This window comes from Adiantum capillus-veneris, chromosome 20 (genome assembly GCF_014529385.1).
Source record: "Adiantum capillus-veneris isolate H3 chromosome 20, ASM1452938v2, whole genome shotgun sequence".
Taxonomy (NCBI): Eukaryota; Viridiplantae; Streptophyta; class Polypodiopsida; order Polypodiales; family Pteridaceae; genus Adiantum; species Adiantum capillus-veneris.
The window spans coordinates 74,655,037-74,676,184 of record NC_140950.1 but is presented as its reverse complement, the minus strand read 5'-3'; the positions used below and the strand labels follow the sequence as shown (position 1 = coordinate 74,676,184).

At 46.4% G+C, this 21,148-nt stretch overlaps 1 protein-coding gene across 3 annotated transcripts in view; it reads left to right on the top strand.

The window, feature by feature from the left end:
* The window catches only part of PDE327 (FAD/NAD(P)-binding oxidoreductase family protein), a 91,357-nt gene that overhangs the window by 12,598 nt on the left and 57,611 nt on the right, over positions 1-21,148 (top strand). For all 3 annotated transcript variants that reach the window (XM_086492583.1, XM_086492582.1, XM_086492581.1), the window contains exon 5: positions 20,129-20,254. In XM_086492583.1, the coding sequence (XP_086348709.1) occupies positions 20,129-20,254 (126 nt within the window). The remainder of the gene's footprint in view (positions 1-20,128; positions 20,255-21,148) is intronic.

Genomic DNA, 21,148 nt, shown 5'->3' with positions numbered 1-21,148 from the left:
TATCACGAAGAAGATTCTCACGAAGAGTACGGCCCGCCTCGGTCTACTCAGGCAGACATTGAAGAGATGGAACGTCGACACTTGTTTGACGACGCAACAAAGATGATGATCAATCTTGCGAAGGATCCGAAATTTGCAAAATTTTTGACTCGGACATCCTTCGACGAAGTGCACTCCCAGTGGCAGAAGGCCACGGAACCACCCCTCAAACTAGCACTCAATAAACCTCCTACTCGGAGTATGTTTACAGAGTAAGAATTAGAAGAAGTGGTTGACACACGGATTACTTAGCTTTTTGATGCGAACAACAAAGCCAAAAAGCTCGACAAAAAGCAGAAGAAAGGAACTGACTTCTCGGGTTATTTGGGTCGTCAATCTACTTTTGCCTCGGCAAGAAAGTAGAAGACATGTGCGATTTGAAGGAGTCTCCAGTTCTTCTTCTTCTTCTTCTTCTTCTTCTGACAGTCCTTCTAGCTCTTCCGACTTGAGTGGCGAAGAAGACAGGAAAGGGAAAAAGCGAACAAAAAGCAAAGCTTCGAAAAAGGCACGAAAGCCTAAGTTTCGCCCAATTTCTGACAGTTCTACAGAGGACTCATCTTCAGATAGTTCGAACTTCGACGATCACGGATCTTATGCAAAGAAGAAGCACTTTTATAAAGCCAACCAGTATGACTTTTCGAGGATAAAAGCAAGAAAGTTCGAGAATTTAACGGTGGACAATCAATTAAATTTGACATTTTCTAGATTCCAAGATGCTTCGAGGGCTTTGGTCTTCATACACCAGTTTGATATAGCTTTCTTTGGAGGGCATTACTTAGAGCACTCCAAGATTCAGAGGGCTACCTTTTACTTCCAAATCAAGTTGGCGAAATGGGTCTCTCAAGGGATTAGTCGTGGCCCTAAGAGTGTAGATAATTCTGGACTCTCGTAGTCCAGAGGAAACTAGCGACAAAAGCGTCTGCCTTCTGTTTCTGGGTGCATAATCCTGGTCGTTCTTCTTGTATATTTTTTTGGTGTATGAGGGGAGCGGCCGGTGTGCCCTACCCGACTCCGAAAACAAAACAAAAAATTCGGAGGGCTACCTCTTACTTCAAGGGAAATGCTCGAACATGTTGGTCCACTCTTCTATTGAACAAGAAAGCGCCAGTTAAATGGCTGAAATCTAAAAGGCTTTTTATTTCTTCTTGGCTGACTCGGGAGTACGAATGAGATATACGAATTGCTTGGAATCATCCTCGGATGACCAAGAAAGTCTTCGGGTGACCAAGAAAGATACTTTGGACGCATATTCTGAAAGATTTTGGAGCTCTTTTCTACCCGCTTCTTCGTTTAAGAAGATCTTGTTTAAAGAATAGATTGAGCGGTTTAGCTGCGGACTTCCTATAGAGATCCGAGATCACTGCTTAGAACAAAAGTCAGATTCTCTTCAAGAACTGATGAGTCATGCGAAACGGGGTTTTGCCATACATTCAGGCAGTCTGACTTACCCACAGATGAGATCATGACGCAGAGAACCGAACAGACTTCTAATAATGAAAGTAGAAAGAAGAAGAGCCCCCAAGAAAAGAAAGATAAGGATGTACGACCCCGGCTTACTCTTCGGGAGAGAGCCAACTACATCAAAGAGGGGAAGTGTTTTGGATGCGGGGAACCTTGTGGTCATAGTCTGGGTGCGGTCTTAATGCAAGAAGGCCATGTCATTGCCTATGAGAGCCGATTGTTTTCAAGGCCGGAATTGACATCACAAATTGATGGGAAAGAGCTTTTGGCGGTTATCCATGCTCTTACTCAGTGGCGACATTACCTACTCGGAGCCGATTGTATGGTCTTTACAGATCACCATAGTTTACGCTACTTCTTGTCACAGAAGCAGCTATCGGAAAAGCAGCTGCGGTGGGCGAACATCTTGTCACAATTTCATTTCCGAATTGTCCATGTGCAGGGACAAAAGAACTTGGTGGCAGATGCTTTGTCCCAGAAGCCGTTGGTTCTGCCTATTCTCGCGATACACCATAGAAGCTTCGAGGATATGGTCGATCAGTATGCCATAGATACAGATTTTGCAGATATTTTCAATCGAATACAGAATGGGGAGATAGTAGCGGGATATTCCATTCGGGATGGCTACTTCATGAAGAAAACGATGTTGTGCGTTACACAGCCGATGTGGGAAAAGGTTCTAACCGATTGCCATTGTCCACCTTTTACGGGTCACCGCGGCATTGCTACCACCTTGAGAGGTGTGGAGAAATACTTCTTTTGCCGAGCCTCAAGAAGGACGTGGACGATTTTGTACGCAGTTGCTTGGTATGCCAGAAGCTCAAGTTTGACAGGCATAAAGCACAGGGATTGTTACAGCCTTTACCCATTCCCACCCGCCCCTAGGAAAGTATTGCAATGGATTTCATTTTTGATCTCCCAAAGACACAGAGTGGGCACGATGGTATCTGGACTGTTATTGACAGATTTAGCAAGCAAGCTCATTTCATTCCAGTGAAGAAGACAGTCAAGCCGGATCACTTAGCGAGGTCCCCCTATATCGCTGACTGTTTGGAAGATTCAAGGGCCAGTCTAGCATATTTGTCTCTAGTAGTATCCCATAGGTTGTGCACAAAGGAGACTAATCTGGTAAGCGCCTCAATCTCCATAGGGGGGGCAGCTAGCTCTGCTCGAATGATAGCGTGAGGTACGGAGGCCTTGGCTCTAATTAGTCGAGAGATCATAGATACTAAGGGCCTTTCCATACGTCTCCAGCCATCCCGGCCTACACACACACACACACACACACACACACACACACACATAGATAGATAGATAGATAGATAGATTGATTGATTGAAATGAAATGAAATGTTATATTAACGTCTTCAAAAGGCCATAGTGACCTATGAGACCAGAAAGTTACAAGGTGGTGAATCTGATACAAACTCAGAGTAACAAAATAAATAACCTAACAACAGTACAAAACAAACATATATACTACGGGATCCTAGATTGGTCGATGTGAGCTAAGCAAAAATGGGCGGCTTGTTGGGATAGCTGGATCACAAAAGATCTAGCATCTGTCGTTGGCGAATCTCATCAATTTCCTCCATGGTTAGTAGTCTGACTGGGCGTCGTGCATGCCTGGTCAGCGTGCTCCGAATCTTCTGACGCAGCCTCCGTCGATGCTGTGTAGTGCTTCGCAGTCGTGGGCGCTTGGATTTCCCCAGTTCAATCGCTCGGTCGATCAGTGTGCCTTTGGTGTGAGACGAGGGGGAGCTATGCTGTGAGAGTGGCTCTTGCGGCTGTCCCGTGTTTGCTCTGAAGAAGTCTGTTATCCGTCTCTGAGACTGGCTAGCCTCGCCATTCATCAAGCTATCTCTGTGTTTGTGCAGCTCGAGCAAGAACAAACCTAGGCATCTCTGATCTTCGCATCCCATTACTCTTGAGAGTGGTCCAAAACCCTCTCTGAACAAGCAATGGAAGCGGCCTCGTATCTCGTAGTAGACGAGGCAGCTACATGTATAATGCAGCTCTGTCTCAGGTTCCATGTCACACAAGGGGCATGTCCTGGCTTCTGCTGGTACTCCGCTGTATCTCTCAGTCTCAATCCGCAGCTGGTGGGACGATGTGCGTAAGTGGCCAATAGCACATCGTATCCCATGAGACAAGTGGGTATCCATGTATCTGGGTCTCGTCACAAAACCATCTTCCGTCAGCCGGAGAAGGTGGTCTCTGTAGAAAGCCATCTTCGTGCCCAATTCTTGTGCTGGTTGTATCCATGTCCTCCTGGTGTCTAGTTGGGTCAGGTCTTGGCGGATGAGCTTGGTGATTTCTGACTGTGTAAGAATGAGAGATGGTGCATCCAATGAGTATTGGAATGGTGGCAGCCTGTCTATCCTGAACCCATGCGCTTGAAACCATGATGTCATCTCCCCATACCAGCATGTTGTATCTCCTTGTATGGCTAACTGTCGAGAGGACTCGAGTGCTATGCGAGCATATCTGTCTCTAGGAAGTTTCCATGTGCGGCTTATGAAGGAGACTGATCTGGTGAGCGCCTCCACCACTAGTGGGGGGGCCGCTAGCTCTGCTCGGATAATGGCCCGTGGTACTGATGCCTTGGCTCTAATGAGCCGCGAGATCATAGAGACGAGAGGTTTCTCCATGTTCCCCCATCCGTCTGTGCGACCCGGCCTCCCGTGGTGATCCAATGAAGGTCCCCATATCTCAGCCCCATAGAGCAATGGTGAAGCCACCAAGGTGTCAAAAGAGCCAAAGCTTCGTCCGGGGTTCGTGAAACTGAACCTGCGAACACATCCTCTCCAGTCTACCCAATGCTGCGTGGGCTCTAGTCAGTCTGGTCTCTGCTGCTCTTCTGAGTGAGAATGCAGGTCCGCTAAAAACCACTCCAAGGTAAGTGTAAGCGTCTGTGTACTCCACAGTCTCCTGGCCGTATGTGAATGTAGGTGCTGACCTCCTGATCCACTGTGGGGTGGTATTAAACACCATAACCTTGGTTTTACCAAGGTTGACAGACAAACCACTTTCGTGGGCAAACGTATGCAAAGCATCCGATTGACGTTGCATTCCCTCTGGGGATTCGGAGATCAACACAATATCATCAGCATATAACAAAAGTGGAATCCATGTCCCTGCCAACTGTGCACCTTTATCCTCATCGCTGTCAATGTAGTCAGAACCCTCATCCACATACATACCGAAAAGAGTAGGAGAGAGCGGGTAGCCTTGCTTCACCCCAATAGTGGAGTGAACCAGTGTAGAAAGTCCCTCTGGGGTGCGTACATGCCCTACTACTGATCTGTACAATGCCATGATCCCCCAAATGAGCTCTGTGGGTACTCCCATTTCCTGTAATCTGCGCATCAGTCTAGCTCTGGGTATTGTGTCAAAAGCTTTGCGGAAGTCCACAAAGCTACAGTAGATCCGTCTCCCATGAGATCTGCCTTCCTCGATGATGGCCCGGAGTGTCAAGATATGGTCAAGAGTAGAGAAGCCTCTCCTGAACCCCGCCTGCCCAGTTGCACGCATTCCTTCCCTCTCTGCCCATCTACTCAGCTGTTGCTCAAGAATGGATGCATACAACCGTGCCTGTGTGTGCCCAATCATAATAGTGCGATAATTCCTAGGCTCCATGGGGTCTCCTGACTTGAAGATAGGTACGATTGTAGATAGGCTCCAAGTGTCCGGTAGGCCCTCACACATGGCACGGTTAAACATAACTGCTAGAAGCTCTGCTAGTAGGTGTTTGGCATGCATGAAATGCTCGGCGACTAATCCATCATGATCATATTCTTTCCCAGTCCTCATCCTGTCAATAGCTTTCTTCACCATCTCAGTGGTGAAAAAAGCACGTGTGTGTGGGCATGGGTTGGGGGGGGGGGGTTGGGGAGGGGCGGCTGTCCAGGTACTGTGTACGAAGATGATGCGTATTGACCCCAGGTCTCTGTGGAGGAAATAGCGGGGGGGGGGGGGACTGCTCATGAAAGAGCCTCCACGCTTTACGCGAGTCCTGACTCAAGAATAGCTGATATAGATCCTGCTCGAGTCGAGCCAAAAAAGCCCTCTTCTTCCGCGGTACCAGGCGTCTGAAGTCAATCTGTGACTGTCTGTGAGTGACGTCCCCCAAAAGCACCTCCCTCTGAAGTCTGGCTCTAGTCTGGCGGCACTCCTCATCGTACCAGTTGTTGTGAGGCATGCTCCCTGATCGGTGGCTCTGCTCAGGCTGGGTGTGTGGGTATGCTTCTGTTGCTGCCTCATGTAATGTCTGTGTCAGTATAGTAGTTAGCTCCTCCAGAGGTCGCCCCGGGTCCTCAGTGCATAGGCGTTCGTAGATCCCGTCCATGTATACAGAATTCGTCTCCCGTGTGAACGTGTAGCGAGTAGGGGCTGCTACCCGTGGCTTGTGTGCTACACTGGACTGGAAAGAGATGGTCATCGACACCAGAGCATGATCTACTGCTACCCCAACTGGTCTGGGTCCAACTGTGAGATCCTGGATACTAGAGATGAGATTTGGTTGTGCCATGACATAGTCCACTGTGCTGGCTCCATGTCTGTGTGGGAAGCATGTGAAACCTCCCGCAGCAGGAAATCTCTGTAGGCCCTTCATGATGGCTAATCCATGTGCAGTGCCCATGTCTATTAGGTGTCGCCCATACTCCGTATATTCCACATCGTGTGATAGTCTGGACAGGCCCGTCTCCACAACATCTAGCTCTCTTAGCATCTCCTCTGAAGTATCATAAAACACTGTCTGGTGATGGGCAGTCCTAGCATTGAAGTCCCCTAGGATGATATTGTCACCATCCCTATAGAACTCCCATATGTCATCATCCAAAAAAGAGAAAGGGGACTGTCCTCTGGGTGATGCATAAACTGATGTACTCGTGGGAAAGTAGCAAATAGCTAGGTAGAGATATCTGCCTGTCTCTGTTTTCAATCGCACCCACATGTACCTAGCCTGCTCATCCCTGTGGGCTATATGTATCAATGGCTGCAGATCCTCTCTAAATAACATTGCCACTCCCCCCGAGCCCCGCCCTCTGTGTTTTGAGCGTGTCTCCTGTATGTAAGCTGTCTCCCACCTGTATCCATTGATGTGAGGCATGGATTGCCCAAGGGCCTGGTGTGTCTCAGAGTCAAAGATGATGTCTCTTCCAGTAAAGCTATCCTCAAAAGCACCTATATCAAGACGCATAGATCCATTACAGTTCCAGGCAGCCACTTTGAGTGTGGTCCCATAAGTCTCGCACCGTCATGTGGAGCGTCGCTCTAGTATTACCACTTTTCCATCTCGGTAAAAGGCAAACTTGCCTTTTCCCCTTGCCGCTCTAATCTCTGGCATTACTTCTTGCATATGAGCGATCTGCGAGAGGGTGGGATCATCCCCGAGAAAGATGCCAGTCTCTTTAAGAGTTGGTCTTTTCTTCAAGGACTTCTTCGCTTCCATGGAGGGAAAACGTAGGATGAGTGCTCTTTCTTTTGAGGTTTCTCCGCTGCTTCCATTTTTCTTTATGCTGCCCACTCTCCATGCCCTTGTGTGCGTCGGCTCATGAACCCCCATCAAGGCTGTGAGTCCCTTTACTTCTTCGTCCACATTGCCTTTGTCTTTAAGACCGCAGATTCTCACATGTAAAGCGCGCACCCGTCTCCTTTGCTTCTCCTCTAGTGTCTGATTAATGATAGTGGGTGTGGACGTGGGCGTTATCTCCTTTCCTTTTCCTTTCTTGGCCACCTTGATCCATTTCTCGGCTTCATCCGCCTTCTGTTGAGTTTTGGTAAGAACATCCACCCAAGAAGTCGTCATTTCTTTGTGTTGCTCTTCTCCCTCTTTGATGGCCCGTACTTGCTCCTCGATTGTGTTGATTTCTTCGATTACTGAGGGTTGCAGTTCGCCCTCTTTCAGTGTGTTTCTTGATCGTGCTTCGGCGAGATCTTTCTTGAGCGACGCAATCTCTTCCTCTTGAGTCGTCACTCGGACTTCCAACGTACTTATCTTGCTCTCTTGGATCAGCACGCGTCCTTCGAGCATGTTTATTGTGCCCAAGAGATTGCCGTTTATCCTGGTAATGATCTCCGTCATTTCCTCTTTGCACTTTTGAATGGCATCCTCTAGGGGGTTGGCTTTATCGTTCAACTTCCTCATGCTTGATTCCCGTCCGCCAAGAAGTCCCTAAATGTACGTGTGCACCCACACTAGTCGCGGGCGCGGTAGCTGGGCGAGTAGGGGAGCGTGAGGCGGTATGGCAAGAGAGGGGGAGCGATAGAGTGCGATGAGAGAGAGAGAGAGAGAGAGAGAGAGAGAGAGAGAGAGAGAGAGAGAGAGAGAGAGAGAGAGAGAGAGGGGGGGGGGGGGGGGGGAAGGGGGGGGGGGAGGGGGAAGGGGGGAGTTTCAGAAAGAAATAAATAAAATGATATATTAACGTCTTCAAAAGGCCAAAATGACCTATGAGACCACGTTGCTACAACATAGTGAATCTGATGCCATGTCTGAAAAAAAAAAATAAAAAAATAAAAAATTAAGACTTCCTACGCGTAGAAGAAGGGGGGGGGGGGGGGGGGGGGGTACCGGCTGTGAGACTTTCTGCGCATAGAATAAGACATGCTACGCGTAGGGGAGGTGGGACTGCAGGGGAAGCGGGGGGCAGGTTCATCGCGTGAGCAGGGGCTGGGCTGCAGGCGGAGCGCGAGGGGGGGGGCAGAGGCAGCACGAGGGGGGGGGCGGGTGCAGAGCAGGGGGCAGGGAGAAGCGGGTGCGAGAGAGAGAGAGAGCGCGAGGCGGGGGGGGGGGGGGGGCAGAGGCAGCACGAGGGGGGGGGGGGGGGGCGGGGCAGCGGGTGCGGATGCAGAGCAGGGGGCAACGAGCACAGAGAGAGAGAGAGAGGGAGAGGGGGGGGGGGGGGGGGGGGGGGGGGGGCTTGTCGAAATGATGTAATACAAGGACCAGAAGGAGCCCTTACGACGTTATGACAATATGTGAGAGAGAGAGAGAGAGAGAGAGAGAGAGAGAGAGAGAGAGAGAGAGAGAGAGAGAGAGAGAGAGAGAGAGAGAGAGAGAGAGAGTCGACACGGCATGGTGGAGTTCCGCGCCTAGAAGCATTGGCCCCAAAGACTTGCGCCCCGCTCGGTATTTCTTTATTATTGCTCATAGCAAAGTACACCTCCCGAGGGTCCTCTGCTCTCAGACTCTACGTGCAGATACTCTGTAGAGTGAGAGGCCCAAGGGCTACCGAAGGGCTCTTTTAAACTTACAAGGGATGCCCAAAAGCAGAGCCTCGAAAAGCTTTAGTTCTAAAAGCATATTAACTCGAAAGCATCTGCGCTCAAAAGCTAGCACTGGGCTCTCCAAAAGCAGCCAATGTAATTTGCGAAAATCTGTACAGCCTGCCATGTGACACTAGCAGCGCAAAGTGCAAAAATATGTACAGCCTGCCACGTCAGCATGCCAGTGCGAGTTATAGAAGTCGCTATCAGAGTTCAAGCTTCTGTCTTTTAGGGTTTTGAGACCCACAATCGATGCTTCTAAATTCTTTCAATCGATTGGCTCAATTTCTCTTTTTCACTCGGCCGTTTCTCTTCCACTTGGGCAATGAAGTCTCAAAGTGTCAAAAGCCTTTTTAATATCAACTTACATGACAAGGACATTCTCTTGTGTGTATTTTGCATATTCCGTGCCAATCAAAACATTTGCCTGGTTATCAGTGATTTGGCGATGTGGAATGAAACCATATTGAGCGTGATGAAGTCGTGTAAGAAGGTGGTCTTTAATCCGGTTCACTAACATCTTAGCCAATAGCTTGTAAACAACAAGCATCAAAGTAATTGGCTGCCAATAAGAAAACTGCTCGCAAAGTGCTTGTTTAGGCAACAATTGATGCAAAATTTCTTTGCATGCAAGTCTTGTTTTTCCAGAGGCCGTATTCAGCAAGGGCTCTTTGATAGATTCCCCAAAGGAGAGGAAGAATTCCACAGTAAGTCCATTCTAGCCAGGGGATTTCCAACGACCCAATGCATGTCACGTGACACATCGAACCCTATGTGTCCGTGGACAAGCTACAGCATGATCAGGGTTCAATTCAGTCCAGTCAGTCTAGATTTAGAAGTGATCAGGCACTTTTGTGAGTTTGTTTGAAGACCGTGCATGCCCAGTCACTTAGTATAGATGCATATCCTCTGGTTGCACACAACATGATCATAAGATTCTGATGGATTCTCATCAGAATCCATCAAAATCCTTCAAGGGAATTTTCCAGTGCATTTAGCCTATTTTCCCTATTTTTGACATTTTCACTTATTATTTTTAAGTGACTTTTGTTGGAAAGTAGGTAGGGCAAATTGAGTAAGTTTGTATATAAGCAAACCTAGACTAGCACTAATTGGCAGAAGAGGCAGCAAGAGCACCATTGCTTAACAGGCAACTTCTCAGCAGAACCCCAAGCCCTAGCGTTTTTGCTCCACAGCAACCACCTAGCGTTTTTGGACCAGATCGGCGAGCGATTTGCACTTGCAGATTCCGGCGACAGCAGAACATCAGATCAGCCTAGCGTTTTGCATTTGCAAGACAACCGGCGACAGATTTGCAGATTTTCAGCCATAGCGTTTTTGCATCTGCATCATAACCCAACGTTTTGCAGATTCTCCGTGACGGAACCTCAAGAACCATCAGCGTTTTCAGTTTTCAGCCCTTAGACACCGCAGATCCAAGTCCCGAACCTCGCAGATCTCACCGTCCCGTAGCAGTTCCGCGCCACACGGTCAGTTTCCGCAAGGTTTACATTTTCAGCCCGGAAAACGCAGATTTCAGCATCTGTGTTTTCAGCGCGTCGTCGTCGCATCGTCATCGACACAGAGTCAGAATTCAGCAGATAAAGGTTTGCAGATTTCAGCCATTAGCATTTTCAGATTTCAGCCCGTCTCGTCGTCGTCCTCAGCGTCGTCGGCAAGTCCAAGCATTGTAGAGATTTGTGCAATCAATAGTAGACCGCTCTCGCCATAGAGAGTGGGGCCTTTGGAGGAGGGTTTTACAACGTCTCTGGTGTTGTATTCTCTTCTCTCTCTATCTCTCAGTCTCATACACTTTCACGCATGGTGTCCATTCACTTTGTTTGTATCCATTGCACTCTCTCATTAAGAACAGAAGACTCTCCCTTCCATAAGAACAAAAGGAACCTTGAGCACAGTTCGGAGCACTCACCGTGAGCAAAGTTCAAACATTCATTCTGCTGCACCTTACATTGGTATCAGAGCTTTGGCAGTGTTCTGTATCATTCAAGGAAAGAACCACAAGAATCACAAGGATTTTTTTTGCTTGTTGCGGTCGCACTAACCCAAGTTTGCTTGGGCGTGTCGATTCCTAATCGTGTTTTTGAAGAGTGACAGGAATCCCAGGAAAGAAGGGCTTGTCCAGCCTCCCCTTGTGCCTCTTTTTACTCATTGAGAGCGGACTGTGCACTTAGCGGCCGGCCAACCGACGTGAGGTGGGAAAAAGCAACCTTGGTGTGAGCGCAAGGCCGCCAAGGGTGCGTCCGCGGAAAAGAGCCGAACTCGGGTGAAGAGAAGATCCTTCTCAAACATAGATTGCAAGCGAAAGAAAACCCGCAAGAATCTCAAGAACTTAAGAACCCAAGAACCAAGACCCCCAAGAACCCAAGTTCTTCGTGAATTGAAGAACCCAAGACCACAAGAACCCACAAGAACCCAAGACTTCAGTGGGTGGTCATCACTCGAAGCGGAATGGATACTTCGCTTGGAGGTGATAAGCATGAGAGAGGCGAAGAAGAATTTTCCCCACCAGGAGGTTTTTCCGACCCTCCCCCTTCCCCATCTACGCCAAGGATTGCATTAACTCCTATGGAGGAGCTGGAGCAAATGTTTATGGACAGGAAGTTAGAACGCGAAGCAAGAAGAGTAGAAAGAATGGCAGAAATGGATCACACACGCAGAAAGAAAAGCAAAAAGAGAAGCAAAAAGAAAGGCAGCCAAAGCAAGACAAGAACAGAGCGACCGACACATGCAAGAGTTGTTGCGACTCTTTTCTCAAGTGCAGACACAGATGCAAGAGATTAGGGAAAAGGAGACTCTCAGTGTCTTCTTCTCCAAAGCATGACACACAGGATTTGCATAAATTGCATGATGATAAGCATGATGATTTGAATGATTATGATAAGCATGATGATGATTTGCATGATCAAGATGTGATTTCTCACAAGCATGATGAGTTGCATGAAGATGATGTGATTGTTCACAAGAATGATGGTTTAGGTGATACCTTTTCTAGTGACATTGCATATTCGATCAATCACAAAAAACCGATCTTGGCTCTCGAGTCGAGGTCCACAGAACCCCAACATGAAGATTTGATAGATCCCGAAGAACCAATCTTGGCTCTTGAGCCTAGGTCCAAAGAACCTTTATAGGAAGTACTATGTGTTCGAATGATTCGTCAGCACGCATTGTACGAGTGTTTCATTCGTGATCGTTTCCTGTATTTTCGTCAGGGTCTTTATGTGATCCCTTTTTTTAAGCATGATATATTGTACGTTGAGCACATTTCACTCATGAATGAGTACGAATATATGAGGATTGTTCATGAAAAGCTGAAAAGTATGTATGTAAAGAAGTCACATTTCATGTCTGTTCCTTGGCATGACACATTTGTAGAAAGAACACATGAAAGTATGAGCACGAAGCATGGGCATTTCCGTTGTGAATTGCCACAGCTGACTGATTTAGATCATAAGAGAAAGATTCATTCTCATTGTTTGCGTGTGTGTGGTGAACGGTTTGACACTCCGTCTCTTTGTTCATCTACATTGCATGCACAATTTATTAGGACGACAAGATTTTTTCCACTCACTTTACATGGAATAGGTATGTTCATGTTTTTGTGTTGGAAGTAGTTTCAGGAATTTTCAGCCATGGAGATTCTTGAAGAAGAAAGAAGCATGACTCTAGACGAAGTTGAAGCATCGAAGGAGCCACAAAAGACTTTTGTGTCGCTTTCGGCGCGGCCCAAAGAAGCAAGCGTTGCAGACCTTTATGAAGTTCAAGTACCGCACGACCCACACATTAGAGTGGGCTGGCGAAGAGTCTCTTCCAGGATTCCGGACACTGTTGGCGATCTCCCTCGACGCCATACAGTTCGGTACCAGTACCGCACTTTGAAAAGGAGGGGATGTCGCGTGACACATCCAACCCTATGTGTCCGTGGACAAGCTACATCATGATGATGGTTCAATTCAGTCAAGTCAGTCTAGATTAAGAAGTGATCTGGCACTTTTGTGAGTCTGTTCGAAGACCGTGCATGCCCGGTCACTTAGTAGAGATGCATATCCTTTGGTTGCACACAGCATGATCGTAAGATTCTGATGGGAATCAAAATCCTTCAAGGGAATTTTCCAGTGCATTTAGCCTATTTTCCCTATTTTTGACATTTTTCACTTATTATTTTTAAGTGACTTTTGTTGGAAAGTATGTAGTGCAAATTGAGTAAGTTTGTATTGCTCAATAGGCAACTTCTCAGCAGAACCCCAAGCCCTAGCGTTTTTGCTCCACAGCAACCACCTAGCGTTTTTGGACCAGATCAGCCAGCGATTTGCACTTACAGATTCCGGCGACAGCAGAACATCAGATCAGCCCAGCGTTTTGCATCTGCAAGACAACTGGCGACAGATTTGCAGATTTTCAGCCCTAGCGTTTTTGCATCTACATCATAACCCAGCGTTTTGTAGATTCTCCGTGACGGAACCTCAAGAACCATCATCGTTTTCAGTTTTCAGCCCGTAGACACCGCAGATCAAGTCCCGAACCTCGCAGATCTCACCTTCCCGCAGCAGTTCCGCGCCACACGGTCAGTTTCCGCAAGGTTTACATTTTCAGCCCTGGAAACGCAGATTTCAGCATCTGCGTTTTCAGCGCGTCGTCGTCGCATCGTCATCATCGACACAGAGTCAGAATTCAGCAGATAAAGATTTGCAGATTTCAGCCATTAGCATTTTCAGATTTCAACCAGTCTCGTCGTCGTCCTCATCGTCGTCGACATCATCGGCAAGTCCAGCATTGTAGAGATTTGTGCAATCAATAGTAGACCGCTCTCGCCATAGAGAGTGGGGCCTTTGGAGGAGGGTTTTACAACGTCTCTGGTGTCGTATTCTCTTCTCTCTCTATCTCTCAGTCTCATACACTTTCACTCACTGTGTCCATTCACTTTGTTTGTATCCATTGCAGTATCTCATTAAGAACGAAAGGCTCTCCCTTCCATAAGAACAAAAGGAACCTTGAGCACAGTTCGGAGCACTCATCTTGAGCAAAGTTCAAACATTCATTCCGCTGCACCTTACAATGCAAGTAACTTTGCGGGATCTGACCGTACGGCGAGGATATGCTACGGAAAGGTGAGATCTGCGAGGTTCGGGGACTCTATTGCAGGTGTTAACTGCTGAAACTGAAAACGTTGATGCTTGTGGGGATTCCGTCGCGAAGATATGCAAAAACGCTGAAGTGTCTTGCAGATGCAAAAACGCTAGGGCTGAAAATGCTCTTGCTTTGAGAACCTCCTATGCTGGGGAGTGTGGTGCTTCTTGTTGTCGCCAGGCTGTTGTCAAAGCAAAAACGCTGGCTGATCTGAGACCTTGTCCAAAACGCTAGCCTTATGTTGTGGAGCAAAAACGCTAGGGCTTCTTGGGGGTTCTGCTGAGAAGTGGCCTGTTGAGCGAGTGCTCCTGCTCCTCTTCTGCCAGAAAGTGCTAGCGCTAGGTTTGGTTATATACAAACTTAGCAAAATTGCCCTACCTACTTTCCAACAAAGGTCACTTTATAAATAAGTGAAAAATGTCAAAAATAGGTTTAATGCATTGGAAAATTCCCCTAATGGATCCTGATGGGAATGATGATGATTATGCTCTGTGCAACTGGAGGATATGCATCTACTCTAAGTGTTTGGACATGCATGGTCTGCAAACAGACTCACAAAAGTGCCAGATCACTTTCTATTCTAGACTGACTTGATTGAACTGAACCCTTGTCATGTTGTAGCTTGTCCACGGACACATAGGGTTGGATGTGTCACGTGACATCCCCTCCTTTTCAAAGTGAGGTATTGGTACCGAACTGTATGGCGTCGAGGGAGATCGCCAATAGCATCCGGAATCCTGGAAAGGACTCTTCGCCGGCCCACTCTGAGGTGTGGGTCGTGTGATACTTGAACTTCATAACGGTCTGCAACGCTTGCTTCTTTTGGCCGCGCCGAAAGCGACACAAAGTCTTCTCTGGCTCCTTCAATGCTTCAACTTCGTCTATAGTCATGCTTCTACCTTCTTCAAGAATCTTTGAGGCTAAAAATTGTTGAAACCACTTCCAACACAAAAACATGAACATACCCATTTCATGTAAAGTGACTAGAAAAAATCTTGTCTTCTCTAAAGACTGTGCATGCAATGTAGATGAACAAATAGACGGAGTGCCAACCCGTTCACCACACACACGCAACCAATGAGATCGAATCTTGTGTTTTTGAATCAATTGTGGCAAATCACAATGGACATGCCCATGCTTGATGCTCAATCTTTCTTGTGCTCTTTCTGATACTGTGTCATGCCAAGGAAGAAACATAGAATGTGAATTCCTTGAATGCAAACATTTCATCTTTTCATGAGAAATCCGCATACATCTGTGCTCATTCATGAGTGAATCGTGCTCAACGTACAATATGGCATGTCTATGAAAAGGGATCACATAAAGACGTTGACTAAAATACAGGAAACGTTCACGAATAAAACACTCGATCAATGCGTGCTGACTAATCATGCGAACACATAATACTTCCTGTGGGGGTTCGTTGGACCTCGACTCGAGAGCCAAGATCGGTTCTTCGGGATGTATCGAATCTTCTTGTGGGGGTTCTGTGGACCTCGTCTCGAGAGCCAAGATCGGTTCTTCGGGATGTATCGAATCTTCTTGTGGGGGTTTTGTGGACCTCGTCTCGAGAGCCAAGATCGGTTCTTCGTAATTGATCGAATCTGCAATGAGGTTAGCTTCAGTAGAGAAAGTATCCACTAACACATCATCCTTGTGAAAAATCACATCATCTTCATGCAAGTCATCATGCTTGTTAGAAATCACATCTTGATCATGCAAATCATCATGCTTGTCATTGTCATCCAAATCATCATGCTCATCGTTATCATTCAAATTATCATGCTTATCATTATGCAAATCCTGTGTGCCATGCTTTGGAGAAGAAGAGATTGAGAGAGTCTCCTTTTCCGAATCTCTTGCATCTGTGCTTGAACTTGAGAAAAGAGTTGCAACATTTCTTGCATGTGCCGGTCGTTCATTGCTTGTCTTGCTTTGTTCGCGCGATCAAATTCTGCTTGTCTTTCTTTGTTCTCGTGATCAAATTTTGCTTCTCTTTCTTCGCGCTCACGCGCTATGGCTGCCATTCTTTCTTCGTACTTACGATCAATTTCTGCTTTTCTTGCTTCGTGTTCTAACTTGCTGTCCATAAACATCTGCTCCAACTCCACCATAGGAGTTAGTGCAATCCTTCGCGTAGATGGGGAAGGGGGAGGGTCGGAAAATTCTCCTAGTGGGGAAAATTCTTCTTCGCCTCTCTCATGCTCATCACCTCCAAGCGAAGTATCCATTCCGCTTCGAGTGATGACCATCCACTGAAGTCGTGTTGAAGTTCACGAGGAACTTGGTTCTTGTGGGTCTTGGGTTCTTGGGTTCTTGAGGGTCTTGAGGTTCTTGGGGTTCTTGAGGTTCTTGAGAGTCTTGAGGTTCTTGCGGTTCTTCTTTCACTTGCAATCTGTGTTAGAGAAGGATCTTCTCTTCACCCGAGTTTTTCTCTTTCCCGTGGCCGCACCCCTTGGTGGCCTTGCGCTCACACCAAGGTTGCTTTTTCCCACCTCACGTCGATTGGCCGGCTGCTAAGTGCACGATCCGCTCTCAATGAGTGAAAAGAGAACAAGGGGAGGTTGGACAAGCCCTTCTTTCTTGGGATTCCTCTCACTCTTCAAAAACATGATTAGGAATCGACACACCCAAGTGGACTTGGGTTACGTGCGACCTCAACAAGCAAAAAAAATTATGTGTTTCTTGTGGTTCTTTCCTTGAGTGATACAGAACACTGCCAAAGCTCTGATACCAATGTAAGGAACGGAAGTGAATGTTGAACTTTGCTCAAGATGAGTGCTCCGAATTGTGCTCAAGGTTACTTTTACCTACGGAAGGGAGAGCCTTCCTTCCTTTAGTGAGAAAGTGCAATGGACACAAACAAAGTGCCGAACATTGTGAATGAAGGTGCTGAGATTGAGAGATAGAGAGAGGAGAGAATACGACACCAGAATGTTATCAAACCCTCCTGCAAGGGCCCCATTCTCTATGGCGAGAGCGGTCTACTAATGATTGCACAAATCTCTACAATGCTTTGGACTTGCCGACGATGTCGACGACGACGAGACGGGTTGAAATCTGAAAACGCTAATGGCTGAAATCTGCAAATCTTTATTTGCTGAATTCTGACTCTATGTCGATGACGACCATGCAACGACAACGCGCTGAAAACGCAGATGCTGAAATCTGCGTTTTCCGGCCCAAATCTGCAAACTTCGCGGGATCTGATCGTGCGGCGAGGATGTGCTGCAGGAAGGTGAGATCTGCGAGGTTCGGGGACTCTACTGCGGGTGCTATTTGCTGAAAACTGAAAACGCTGATGCTTGTGGGGATTCCGTCGCAGAAGATCTGCAAAAACGCTGAAGTGTCTTGCAGATGCAAAAACGCTAGGGCTGAAAATGGTCTTGCTATGGAGAACCTGCTACGCTGGGGAGTCTGCTGTTTCTTGCTGTCGCCAGGCTGTTGTCAAAGCAAAAACGTTGGCTGATCTGAGATCTTGTCTAAAAACGCTAGCCTTATGCTGTGGAGCAAAAACGCTAGGGCCTCTTGGGGGTTCTGCTAAGAAGTGGCGTGTTGAGCGAGTGCTCCTACTGCCTCTTCTGCCAGAAAGTGCTAGCGCTAGGTTTGCTTATATACAAACTTAACAAAATTCCCCTACCTACTTTCCAACAAAAGTCACTAAATAAATAAGTGAAAATGTCAAAAATAGGGAAAATAGGTTTAATGCATACTGATGAATTCTGATGGGAATACTGATGATCATGCTGTGTGCAACCGGAGGATATGCATCTACTCTAAGTGTCTGGACATGCACGGTCTACGAATAGACTCATAGAAGTGCCAGATCCTTCCTATTCTAGATTGATTTGACTGAACTGAACCCTTGTGATGCTATAGCTTGTCCACAGACACATAGGGTTGGATGTGTCACATGACAATGCGTATCCGGAAGTTGAACTAAAATCACCACAAGAAATGCAGTGGAGGTCCATGGGTAAGAGGAGATGTCTCGCCACAAGGCGGCTCTTAGCTTAGAGGTTGTGTATGCATAGGTACCTCCAATTTCATAAATCTGACCATTTAGTAGGCATTGCACAATCATCTAGCGGCCACATGGGTTGTTTCTCACAAGAACTGGCTGAAGTTCATGATGAACCATCATCAATAATCCTGAGAAACCACGCAAGCCTGCATACGCAAACCATGCTGTGTATGGATAAATACCTCCAATTTCATAGATGTGACCATTCAGTAGGCATTGCACAATCATCCAGCGGCCACATGGGTCGTTTCTCACAAGAATTGGCTGAAGCTGATGACGAACCATCATCAATAATCCCAAGTAACCACACAAGCCAGCATACGCAATCTAGTAACTGACAAAATAAGAACACTGTCCAACAAACTCATGTTGATTGTGTCCTTGCAAGACAACTATATTTGCCCTACATGTATGTACATAGTGCCAAGTTAATTGCCATTTGTCAAGGTTACATAACCGACGCACATTATATGAGATGCATTTAATGCAATTGTGCATGCATGAGAAAGGATATGTACAAGTGGCAAGAGAACGTAAGGAATTAAGTAGAAGTGTCCATGGGCCCATTTTCTTCCACCACATCCATGCTAGAACCAATGCATTGATTCAATGCAGGGAATGTGTTCACAGAAATGGCTTGAGAGGTGGAAGCCTCACCAATGAGTATATCCTTGTAGGAATGCATTTTCCCCATGCATCAATCAATGTGCGATTATCATTACATGGAAGCTGCTTAATTGATCATCCTTATTAGCATTGACAGGTGGAACATGATTGCAAGAGGAGGGTGGGGTGCGAATCTTCATTGTCTTTTTGGCCAAGTGCTAGTTTCACTGGACCCAACATTTTTGCCTTTGGCAACATTCCTATTATCGGGAACAACAGACTGAGGAGGCTTGGTTTTCCCTTTTTGCACTTTTTCCACATTAGGAACTACATTAGCAATGGAGAGACCATTTTGCTCACCATCACCAGTAGATTTGCCTGTAGAGTCAGGAGCAGAAGATGGAACCGCCAAAGGAGGGAGCTGCAAGACGAGCTCAGGGCATTCAAATGGCATATGAACAAATTTGCCACATCAGAAACAGGAATTTACAAATTTGCCCCATTCGAGTTTTTGAAGGGGCATTTGCCCACCCATGGATCACCCGACAAGAATAATACGTTCGGGGGTTGGCTTGTCATTATCCCAAAGAATGCAAAACCTATTGGTGTTCGCGCGCACACACACACGCAGTCACTGACGTCCTTTTGGTGTATGGAGATGAGAGGCTGTGGTTGAGTTAGTTCGAAGAAAGCCCTCACAAACTATGGAAATTTTATATCATTTGATGTAAACTCATGCGAATAAGACCTCTTGAGGTTTGAAGAAGAAGTCTTGTTGAAAATTTCTTGCTAGTTTCAACTATAGTTTCAACCTATTGGTGTTCGCGCGCACACACACACGCAGTCACTGACGTCCTTTTGGTGTATGGAGATGAGAGGCTGTGGTTGAGTTAGTTCGAAGAAAGCCCTCACAAACTATGGAAATTTTATATCATTTGATGTAAACTCATGCGAATAAGACCTCTTGAGGTTTGAAGAAGAAGTCTTGTTGAAAATTTCTTGCTAGTTTCAACTATACTTTTATGTTTTTGCCTGTGATAAATCTGCAATTGACAGCCAGCTATTTCTGTAAAGGTGATGGCAGTATGTAGTATCTTGTCTCCCTTTCTCAAATTTAATGTATACCTTCTAAACTTAGGATGGAGAAGCTGGAGAAGTCACCCTTGACAAAGAAGTTCATTTCTTGTCATCCTTCACTTCCTCTCCCTCTCGCACTCTCTTAGTCTTGAACCTTTAGTCCCTTTCTTAGTACATGAAAAAGTTCTTGTCCGAGTCCCGTAGGATATCTTGGATTAGCAGCCTATGCCCAGTCACAACCCAGTTAGCAGTGCCTGTGTTAGAATCTTAATATGTCGTGATGCCAACTCTAAGATTCTTTCTATTGACAACCAAGAGGATTTGATGTCTACTTGTACAAATACTGATGTCTTTTGTGGTAGGAGCACATATGTATCATATTTCTAAACCATTATGCCTTTTCTCTTTAATGAAGCTCAATCTTTTTGAGGAAGCTTAATCCTAGTCATTTGATACATGCCACAAGCTTATGCATATTTTTGGAACTAAATGATCTCAATGTAGGTATTTGCAAGCCTCGTAAAATTTGGAGCTCCACCTACAATTTTGCTCGATGGCAAGCCACACATTGGAACTGACAAGCTTATCCACATTCTACGTAAAATGCGAAATCATCTAGAATCATTGGGGGTAAGACCATTTATGCAATTCTAGTTTATATTGGACCAATTTTCAGGTTGGTCAGTCTCTTTTGTTTTTTTTGAGATATTATTGTCCTTAAGTTGATGTGCCTAAAAGAGTTATTCAAGTGAAGAGCCACCAGGCCTGTCCATCAAGCATGCAGAAAAGGATTCATTGGTACCAGCATTTATAACATAATGTTGGTGTACCTTTTGATAAAATTGTTATGCAACAGAACAGCTACCAGGCCCCTCCATCAAGCACATAGAAAAGGACCCATGGGTGCCAGCCTCTAAGTATGGTGCATTTGCACGAGTTGTATACCATGCAAAGAGTATACAGCAATGAAACAGCTTGCTCTCACAAAAACATGATCGTCAAATAAAAAATGAAACTTGACAAAGCAACAAACCACAATCTCCCAATGTTCATGCTTGTATTTCTGGAGTTGTTTTGATTCCTCCATTTTAATACCGTGGGTGATTTTATGAGGTCGTGGGCTTTTTAATTTCGTCTGCCAGATCTAATTTCTACTCCGTACATGTCTGAATTGTGATGTGGTCATTACCTTTTGCCTCTCGCTCTGTTGTTGTTCAAATGCGCATTTGCCATTGCCCCTTCGCTTGGGTGATCCTCAAAGCATGGGTGCTTGCTGTTTTTGTTGTGATCGAGATGATGTTTATGTCCGCCGAAAAAACCTGTAGATATTGGAACATGCACAATTTTCATGACACCAGGTAATGCCAGCTCAAGGGACAGGCCGGGGGGGTGGGCCCGGGGTGGGGGGGGGGGGGGGGGGGGGGGGGGGGTGTTGTGTAACCTCTCCCAATCTAAAGGACCCTATTTTCTCTTTTCGAATGGTAACTTTAACCACCAGTAGGTTCCCCAGGTAGACAATGGTCT